The sequence below is a fragment of the Phoenix dactylifera genome, chromosome 4 (assembly GCF_009389715.1).
Source record: "Phoenix dactylifera cultivar Barhee BC4 chromosome 4, palm_55x_up_171113_PBpolish2nd_filt_p, whole genome shotgun sequence".
Classification (NCBI taxonomy): Eukaryota; Viridiplantae; Streptophyta; class Magnoliopsida; order Arecales; family Arecaceae; genus Phoenix; species Phoenix dactylifera.
Window position 1 is genome coordinate 4,522,994 of NC_052395.1, and position 11,256 is coordinate 4,534,249.

The window sequence follows — 11,256 nt, forward strand, 5'->3', positions numbered from 1 at the left end:
GTAAAATGCTCCAAGTGTCCCCTACTTGGCGCATGCGTCTTCACAAGCGCTGGAGCACACTGCCAAACGACCAACCATCCGACTATTTTCTTCGCCTGAGCTGAAGACGACTCGACCTCAAAAGTCGGGGGGCAAATGATGGGGGGCAAAATAGATCGTCCAGCCCACATCAAAAGAGCCACCCAATTTTGGCCCAACAGACACCAACGCCAACCAGACGTATCCTCGGTCTAGCCCGGAATTAACCTGGCCTCGGACTTCGTCGAAGGCCCCTTCAACCTCATTCGCCGATGCGCCCGACCAAGCTCGGACGCCCTCCTTATTCGCCGACGTGCCCGACCAAGCTCGAGCGCCCTCTTCAGCACTACACCCCGACCCTCGAGCTCGGGGCGCTCCACTAAGCACACCCCAAAACCCGAAATGCTAACCTGGCCTCAGCACCTGTCTAACCAACTTCTTGACAAGCTTGGCCTCGCCAACAGCCACACCCGTGCGAGTGCCTTTGCCCTCCTACGAGGCCATGCGTTACAACGCTGCCACGCCGTGCTTCACTCACTGGCCCACGACAGCTAAAGGCAACACCTTACCATTTCCAAGAACGGACTCCACTGCGCGCCGCAAACAAGCTCAAGCTGCGTGCCGCTTCCGTTCATGATAAGAACGGGCCATACTCTGATGTTCGAAATCCAGTCTGAATCAGAGACTATTCTGATTCAGTTTGCATCAAATTTCATCGTTGTGGTCTTCAACGACTGTCAGCATCTCACCATTCCCCACGACAGGCTCTACTACGCACCACAAGCAAGCTCAGGCTGCGCGCCACTTCCTCTCATGATGGGAATAGGCCATACCTTTGCCACCTAAGTGCTCCCACCAAAACTATAAAGGACCCCAATAGGTAATGCCTGAGGAACTTTTGGCTGGATATACAAAGCTCCACTCTAACTTGATTGTCGAAGAGCCCTCACCGAAACACCGATGATGCTTTATGCAGGTACACCGCCGGTCGCAGGAGGTGGCTCTTTCCATCTTCTTCTGCACTCCGGCAGCTCTTCCGACTCCTCCGGCGTGGTCACCCTCGGGCCAGATTTGAACCACAACAAGTATTATGTGAAATGTGTTGATAATGCCCAAATAAATATTATTAATGATGTTTTATGGCACAATATGCCTAGGGAGCTAGCTAATGTTGCTCACAATTTGTGTTTGGATTATTTTTAACCTAGTACGGTCAAAAATAATTTGGTGGACTGAATATATTTTATATTTTTTAAAAAATAATGGATGTGACTTGGATTCAAATTCAACCTATTCCATATAAATCAAGTCTTTCAATCACGATCGCGTGTGATTGGTGCAATGACCGTGATTGAATGGGGGCCACCATGGTATACGGATAGTATGTCTCATCAATCACAACTGTGATTGACAAGATCATGTGAGAATCTATATGGACATGTGTTTAGTCTCATATCATTTATGCGTAACACATTTCAATTACTTTTTTTGGTAGGATTTTAAATTATTATAAATAGTATTTGATTGGACTCGACCCATAACCCATGTGGACTAGGAGGTACTACAATAGTAGCCCATTAGGGACTGATCATGGGTTAACCATGGTGTATTTGTAATTAGATATAATTGAATTTGGACCCACACCAGGGCTTAAACAAAAATTTTATGCGACAACCCATGCGGACGTATGTTTAGTCACGCATTGACTATACATTAGGTAGATCTTAAATATTTAAACAGAGCCAAGAAACCCAAATAGCATCTTCTAGTTAGTCTTTTTTGGTAAAATCTTGAATTATTATAAATGATATCAAAGCAGATCCAGCTTTCGGCCTATGTAGGCTTGGGAATATTATTGCATAGGCTAATTTGAGATGACCACAAGTTGATCATGATATATTTGTCATTAGATTTAACTAGCTGATCACAGTATGTTCGTCATTAAATTTAATTAGATTTGAACCTTTAGCTTGACGAGAACGCCGAAATTTAATTAGAAAAAGTATATAAGAACCCCATGCAAGCTCACATCAGCTATATATTAGATAAATCTTAGACCTTTATAAAAGGCAAAGAAATTCAAGTAACACTTTTTAACTAGCCTTTTGAGATGAGATCTTGGGTTATTGCAAACTCTCCAATTCAATCATGAGCATTGCACCAATCCTTCGTGATTAGATGACCAACCCTCTCAAAGCAAATTGGTCTAGACCACTTGGCAGGTCCTCATGCCATGCTAGGCAAGCTCTTTAGGCTTGGTCCCTCCATAGCCCCTTCAGATTTAGACTGAACGTAAGTTGAGAACCAAATCTCTCTCTTTTCATTTCTCGGTAGAAGATTTTTCATCTTTTCAAAATTGGCTTCAAAGCCATTCTAAGAAGTTTTCTCAGTTTGACTTCAATCTTCGACTTAGATAAGCTACCAGGGTCTTACCAATTGTTAAATAAGGGCTCTTCAAATAGAATTTTCTTTCAGAAAAAAGGAAAGGAAAAAGGGGAAAAGAAGGCCAACTGAAAATCTACCTGATAGATCATAGATAAACTTAAATTTTGATCCAAACTACCCATTCGGTTCTCGAGCTATCATGAACCCAAATATCCAACTTCTTTGCATCCAGCAGTGTCAGTGTGAGCTGTAAGTATACCTTGAGCATCGCCAATTATCTTAATTTTGTAGGCTAAATGATGCATAAGAATACAGCTGGGCATCGAACTGCAAACATCCTTTCGTCCGTAGGCTGTATATAAAGCAAAAGACACCAACATTCGAACTATTAATACACAAGCCACGACTTTCCTGTAATATCCGGAAAACTCAAACATGTCTCTGTGTTTTGGTTTGAAAACAAATATACAAGCAGAAAATAACGGGGAAACACGGATGAGTACGTAACATCTTGGCCCATTTGAATCACATTCTCGTGGTCAGCTGCAAGACCAAGCAATGGTACCAGAAAGTATCTCACTTTTTCAATACACTGCAACAAAAAAGAAATAACAGTAAACAAATCCAATAAGGACAGGATAAAATCTTGAAACCAAAAAGTGCTGAAGAGATTTTCTGGTACCGTAATAGTAGCAAGAGTGTCTGCAGAGCACTTTCGCTAAAATAATCGGAACAGTTTTTTTGGTAATAATCATCATGCTGAGTTCAACTCAACTAAATCCAAAAGAAACCGTACCAAGTTTATGAAATCAATTTTAATACAGATCTCAAGAAAGACGGGACATTGTACTTTCTCTTTTACCATCTCAGTAACTATCCAAGTGGAACATCTTCAAAGACTTCATTCGAGTAACCTACACAAATGTGTCCTACAGAGAATTCCTGTATTAACTGGAAGATTGGAATACCACCCCTCTAATTCTCCAGCCAACAAAGGAATCACCATCTCTCGTTGTACTAGATCATGAAAATTAATGACCTAACATATATGTGCATCGAGTTGTATATTGAGAAATGTTATTGCTAAGCAATGGAAATAAATTCTTACATTTTCTTGATTCTTTAATCAAAGGAAAAAAATAATTTCTTTGAAACATGATCTTGATTGGAAGGACATTCCCTAAAATAAATAATAAATTATTATTATTATTATTATTATTAATAAACCACATTGCAATCTATATTACTTGAAGATTATACATAAATAGCACAGGTGATGTCCTGAAAAAAATAGAGTAGTTGGGCTGGCTCTAACCCCAAGGAGGATTGTCAGACCCATAAGATGGCTTGATGGACAAATCACCAACACTAGTATGATTGTGCATTGACGTACAAGCAATACTAGCATGCTTCAATAAAAAAAGGGTTGAAACCCCTTTATCCAAACTCTGTCCATATTGAATTAGATATGAATTCATCCGCATATATTCTACTTTGAGGCATTCATCCGTAACATGAAAATCTGAAATTTAGTCAACTAACTATAATATTTCATGCACTATTTGAAATAACAAGGCATGAGAATTATCCAAAAATAGATTCACCCACTCCCCTCCCACCTAACCATGACCAAAATATAAAACAACTGAAAAATCCAAAATGCACCCGCAACTATTGTATATTTGGTGAAGGGCTGTTACACATGATACATCCCACGAATAGAACAGTGGATGCATTGGTAGCATCCTAGGGTCCATAGACGGCTAATTTATCACAGATATAAAATCAACACATGCATCTAATAATAAACGTAATTTGAGAATATTAGAAGGACAATGGTTGGATCTGAATAGAGGCGGGAACATCAGAAAAACCTAGGGCTTCTAAAATATGTGTTGAGAAGGCTCACGTAAGAGGATGTCTATACATACGTCAAGACAATGTTGTCCATGCATAAAATAAATCCCAAGGGATGATGCATAGGAAATGTGGAATATAAATCAATGGATCTGTATAAACATGATTATTTATTATATAGAGTGAAACGCTTGCATATGATTTTAATAATGAAATATCAATGATCACCAGCAGAAGATCAATAGGACATGCTTTAGTGGCTTTTTAACTTTTAATAATAATAGAAGCATGTGGCTTCTCTTATCATTCATAAGACTCCAAAATATATCGATGAGAAAAAAAATCAAACTATGCGATTATTATAGGGCCTATGAATGTTTGAATGTTAGATGGTTATTATACTTTAGAGTTTTATACATAGCCTGTCTGTATATAACAGTACTGGTATTGCTAGATAATTTTCAACTTTACTCCAGCAACTTAATACTAAGTATAATTACAAAAAATCAGAAATTTTTACGAAGTACAAGGAAATAATGTGGCAGATATATGCTTCAACTAATGGTTCCACTGCACATACAAACTCATAGGTTCTTTATATAAGTTATATACTTCGTCAAATGAGTTACTCCACCAACATGAATGTGATCTGCAATCAGTCTCCTGAGTAATAGTTTATTATTATTTGTAGAAGCATGTAAGTATAATATGTGCATGCAATGCGAACAAGTGCATATATATTCATGTCATCATTTCTATGCAGGAGATCCAACACCTGGTACCAGCCCTGTATGCAGACGCCATAAGAGGTGCCAAGCAAAACATGTCATATGAAAATTTCCATAATGCCAACAATGAAAACGTCAAAATAAAGAGAAGAATAGAAAGTTATAATGATTAAAAAATTAATCATTGTCTCAAGCATCAACACTCAACATGGTTTCCACCAAAATAAAAAAAAAATCCAATGTGGTAAGACAAACATTTCTTTTGGGATTATAAAGAAGGAAAATGCAATACACCTATTTTCAGGATAAGTAAAATTACTGAAAATCAAGTGCAAAAGATACTTACTTGTATAGATAAGCAGCAATTCCCAGAATAATACAAAGCAGGATGATATCAATGCAAAAATTGCGACTGGATCTCAGCTGAAACAAATTCAAAAGCAAACTCGCTAAAGCTAAACCAGAAGTACTTTGAATCTAATTAGTTTGCATGTTAACAAGGCGTATATGCCATTTAGAAGAGTAAAGGGTACCTGGTTAACAGTCTCCTTCAGTCTCACATTAGTATTTTTAAGGTCTGCAGTAGCCTTATCCACCTGTAAGACATATACTCATCAATGCATAACTAAGCTAAGTTTTGCTCCTAAAAGTATATGACTTTAATAAAGGCAGAATATCCAACCTTGGTGTCAATCTCATCAATCAAAGGGACTTGCCTGTCCACTTCCTGCACAGATAAAGTAAAGACTAAAGAGTTAAGTCCTAAATCTCTCATAATATCTAGCATGTATAACAAGAACCAGCCAACCTCATTCATATCATGGGCCATGTTTTTCAGTGTATCCAAACCTTCAGATATAACATCCAAACCTTGATCCTGCAACCATATTAACAACCCCGTTAGCAAGGAGATTTAGTAGTAAAATGTTATTCTGCAAACCATATGCTTATTAGACAAAGATGTGCTCCTAGAATCATCATTCTGCAAAACATAACCAATCCAAACCCGACCAGTGACAGGCTTAAATGTTTATATAGAATGTTGAGTTGCCAATGAGAGTTAGATTAGAGAATGAATGGTGATGCTTGTGTCCCAAGGATCAACGAGCGAGACAATGTCAATCATAATTTGATCACCAAGCATGTAGCTTGTAAAAAGGTAAACAACTCAGAGAAAAATTACCAGAGCCAGCCAAAAAGGTAACATAAACAAAAAACCAAGATGAGAGCGAAAAGGTCACACAAGATGACTACGAGATGTCAAGAATGATCAAGCCCACATGAAAAAAGGAAACAGACCGAATTTGAGAATTCTAACATGGCAGAGCTATGAAAAGTTAAATCTAGAAAAGGAAAGGAAATCTATCCAACGAAAAAAAAGGGACCATTGTTAATATGTTTTGAGTCAATGAACGAAATTAAACACCCCACAATGCAAGAAAAAGATGGCTGAAGATTGGGCAGAATTGCATGACATGGAAGACTGGGCATGTTGTAAGTGTGCCAAATGTATTGGGAAACAAGATTTCAATGATGTGAAATTTCGTTGCATGCATACACAGAGTCAACCCAAAGAAGTTGAAGGGTAGACCAAGGACAACATCCACATATCAGGATGGGGAAAATGTGAGAGTTCAACTAAATTCTAAGAAAGACAAGGACAGGTATGATGAAAGAGAACATATAAAAAGGCAATCATGCAATCTGCAGTGCATTAGGAAATCCATCCAAATTTGAGCTAAAATTGTTTTTCTGAAGAGACCTTGTTAAACAGTACTATAGTAGATAAACTTTTACAAAGCATATTGAATGTTTGATTTAACATGTTGTAGTTGTAAAACCAGAAGTCACAAATAAAATAAGGTATAATTACAAAAATACTTGCCTGTTTCATTTTGCGCATCTCATACTCTTGCCTGAATTGGCTGGATTCTTCAGTTTGCTGAAAGTACTCACTGTCAAATCTTCCATCTACATAGATTTAAAATAAAAAAAAGGAAAAGAAGGAAAAGAAGAAAAGGTTAGGAATGGTCATTTGCTCTCATATTGAACTCAATTTCCTGAATTAGAACACATATGAGCAGACGCTGATGTGAGAGCAGGGAAAGGCGCAGCAAACTTTAGAATGTGGCATAAACTAATAACATATGTGATGTAAAATAATGAACATTAGCTTATTTGGTTTGCAGAATACAAGAACTAAATGACAAACAAACTTGTAAAATGAAATATTAGGGTCGAAATAACTTATTATAATAGATCCTGGCACCAATGAAATAAATATTGACTTGAAAAAAGCGGGGGTGGCAGGGTGGAGCAGGGGCTGGATTTTGCAAGTACTGCAAAGCATGTAGGAGCAATATTCTAAAGTGCATGTAACACAGATGCTAGAAAATTCTAGTTAGTTAGGTATGAGAGCATTTGAAAGCCACAAGTATTATCAAGAATGAAAGATTAAAATAGTGAAATCTTACAGCTAAGGTAATCCATTTTGTTATCTAAAAAACAGCTAGCATAACGACCCTAGCTATAGAATTCCTTACTGCCCACTACATATTCATGAAAGTATATCTAACGACTCTGGCCATCTACCACAGCTTTATTTCCATGATAAACCACATTATTTATTTAATGCAAATATTTGAGACAATGTTTTTGTTCGACCACAAGCCTTAATCATGATACTTGTTCAGTTTTTTGCCCTAGAAATCTTCATACAAAACAAGGGTTCTCGTTTGTATTTCTGGTTCCCTATAGATATTCCATTTGCTACATCATTACCTAACAGCGAATCAGGCAAATTCATGTTGAAAAAATGGTCATACTAACTCCTAATTAACACAAACCAACTTTAAATAAAAAAATTAGTTAACTGGCCTTCATCAGTATGTGGCTACATGCTACACATGTACTATAGCACAAGAGTCCTTCAACATGTAGCATATCACAAATATCACTGGTCAAAAAATCAGCTCCAGTATCATGTCTCGTCCCATCTCTAGACCCATTTTATGTAGTGGTACATCCAAAGTACTCAAACAAATGGTTTTATCACTGTTTTCAAATGAATTTGTTATAGTTGTCAGAAGTAGCTGAATAATTCAGTGATATTACTGAAAATGAGATTGCCATCAGTTGTGTGCACATGCAAATATAAGTTTAGAAGGGAAACTCAGGAATCCATCCGATCATTTTGGAAATTATATGTATATAGCCATCTAGAGGACCAAATAGGGTCAGCTAACAAGACATCTGGAAACCTTGGCAAACTTACAAAAGAAACACTCCGAGAAGACAAATAGATGTGAACAAGGTTCTAGATATAAAAAAAAATAAAAATTCACATAGTGTCATTTGATTACATTATCTCTATCATCATTACTTTTAACTAAAAATTTGCAAATAATGTCAAAATAAGTAGGCTTTAGTAAGCCATAAACTGATAACCTGAAGTTGAGTCAAATTTAATTTCTTGGCGAGAAGCCGAAGCAGTCCAGCCTCCAGTTTGTTTGTTGCCAGTTGTGCTCCCATCTGGAATCGACTGGATCCTCTCTGGTAGTGCAAGAACCAAATCATTCCGTGTTGCAAGTTCTTCTTTTGAAAGACCTTTGACCTGTAATAGACTTGCATCAAATCAATATACCACAAAACGAATCTTGTGAGATGCATCAGCTGTTTTACTACATATAATTTCATACAGAATTAATGATCAGGAGAAACCTAAGAGGCAAAACACAACTTACTAAAAAGTCAAAAGCAAATTACTTTACATAAATATGTAACGGTCATTGAACTTGGAAACTCCGAGACAGTTCAATGTCTGATTCTATAGTTTCCTAATATTGAGATTCACTATCAATATGTAAGCATAATAGAGTCAATTTTCTAGTTAAATATACAAATTAGTAACTAGGCATCAATCATGCATGCAATGGGGAGGATAAGACTTCTAAGATCCAAAAACCAACCGAGACAATATGTGTGGTAAATAACTTAAGTATTAATAGTTTGACACAGATGAGACAAAATGCTAATACTATGGCAGAACTAAGAACGAAATAGAGATTCTTTATGGTCTCAATTTTGAGTTCAGTTTTCAAACTGACAACTAATCAGAGAGAGTAGTTACCCAATTTCAAACATGCATAAAACAAAGAGATAGTAAGAAATTAAGCTTCATCGAGAGTGTCAGGCTTCATATACAAATCAACATATGATAATCTATAAAAAAAAATTCTATCACACCTAGGACAACAAATATCATCATCATTATTGCTTGCAACTTTTACCTGGGCATCCATACATAAAAGTTAATCCTGTAATCAATTCATAAAATTTCATAAAGGGAGTCAATGGTGCGACAAGTTTACAACACTCCATAAGGCAACATCCATGTCCAGGACACCAAAAGCTCTTCCCAGATCAATCTTGTAGCAATCAAGATCACAACTGCCATATTGAAGGCCAGCTAGAAGATTCTTGAAAAGAGCACCTTCAACAAGATTTAACTAAAAGAGCAATAACCCAACAAGGTTCGAACTTCCAATACCAATCAAGGTCGAAACACCAATTTCAAACAGTTCCAACTTGCATTCAATACCACTATTGAGTGATTTGGTAGTTGATACAACATGATTAGATAGAACTCCCAAAACACACAGCTATATTGTAATTCCTTATAATGATCTCTTTCAGAAAACCCCTGGAATCATCAAGTATTTGATACGTTTTCTCAATTCTCATTCTGAACCCTAACCCCATCCTACTACCCTATACAAATCAAAAACCTGCCCCATTTCAATTAGTAAGTAGGCCTTCAATTTTTGAAAGCGTCCTGCAAGTTCATCACTTCAGTTATTTCCATCCATCCAGAAGAACAGGTACATACAGATAATAAATTACCATATTCATGAAAATGAGATAGGAAGTAAGCAAAATTTATTTCCAAATTTACGCGAATACCAAATGAAACGATTCACAGATCCTTCAAAGTAGCTGCATTGATTCTCTCTCTCTGTGTTTTTTTTTGTTTTGAACGAAAATTGCATTGTTTCTCAACATACCAAAATCTACAATTCAAAAAGCAGAAACTAAAAAAAGAACCGTAATTTTCAGGAAATATTTAATTAAAAAGAACAGAATGACAAAGGAGCCGACCTTCTTGAGCGCCAACCTCTGCAATTTGGGCACCTCCTCCATCAACCGGGCCTTGGTGCGCCGGATCTCGGCATTCATCGCCACCGCCGCCGCCCTGTTTTTCTCCCCGGCCGCCATCTCCGCTTTCTACACAACAGATCCACCAATCAGGGACAAGAAAAGATGCGCCCCTAAGGAAACATCAGGGAAAAGAAACCCTGGAAGGGAGAAAGAGAAGGAGGACCTGGAGAGCGGCGTCGATGTCGGACTCGATGGCGGCGAAGAGGCGGGCGAAGGCATCATCGCCGGAGATGTTCTCTGCGCGCTGCTTCTCGACGTCGTATCTGTCGTATTTCTTGCAGATCGCGTCGACGCGCGTCAATATATCGATCACGCTCATCTTTCCCTCCTTTCCCTTCCCTCCTCCACCGTCTTAGGGTTTGGGATTCGGAATTTCGGATCTCGCCTCGACCTCGAATGATTCGTTTCCTCTCGGGATTAATTCGCGAGGAAGAAGAGGAGACAGAGGGAAAGGAAGGAAAAGGGGACAGCGAGTTTCCACAGCCTTTTTTGGCGTCTCCTTAATTTCTCCAACCGGGGCAAAAAGATTAAACGATTGTGGTTGCGTCTTTGTGATATAGAGCCCAAACATGTCACCAAATGCTCCAAGGCCATGTGGAATGTCTTTAATGGATGGATTAAGGGAACGATGTGGGGTTATCCCGTGGGAAACAACCAATTACTACTCCAAGCGTGGCAAACGTCGACGGAGTTTTCCTTTTGCCACCCTAATATAGTTAGAATAGACGGAAGAGCCGTTGAGCCGGAGAAGGGCGGGGCAACCCGAGGGGTTGGCGTTGTGAAACCGGAGTAGAGCTGGCCTTTTTGAATCGAGCCAAATAAGGTTGGGTACCATCAGATAGTTTAGGGTTTTAATCTGGAGCGTTATTTTATTCATTATTATTATTAATAAATAAATAAATGTTTTGGGTGGTGATTATGTGCACATTGAAAAATTGTCTGAATCCATTGATACCTGGCTCGCATCGCCACAATCATCCAACTCTCTCGTGTCACGGTCACAAATAAAGTTTTGGTACGCAAATAACTAGCTTTGTGCAATATCACTGAA

At 38.1% G+C, this 11,256-nt stretch overlaps 1 protein-coding gene across 1 annotated transcript; it reads right to left on the reverse strand.

Annotated features, from left to right (window-relative positions):
* Positions 1–2,719: 2,719 nt before the first annotated feature.
* LOC103714328 (syntaxin-71-like) lies at positions 2,720–10,783 on the reverse strand. The gene is made up of 9 exons (XM_008801532.4): positions 10,369–10,783; positions 10,146–10,271; positions 8,436–8,601; positions 6,874–6,959; positions 5,797–5,865; positions 5,671–5,715; positions 5,522–5,584; positions 5,335–5,411; positions 2,720–2,995 (listed from the first exon to the last, which is right to left on the reverse strand). The coding sequence occupies exons 1-9, from the start codon at positions 10,522–10,524 to the stop codon at positions 2,980–2,982; spliced, it is 804 nt and encodes a 267-aa protein (XP_008799754.1). The 5' UTR covers positions 10,525–10,783; the 3' UTR covers positions 2,720–2,979.
* Between the last annotated feature and the right edge of the window lie 473 nt (positions 10,784–11,256).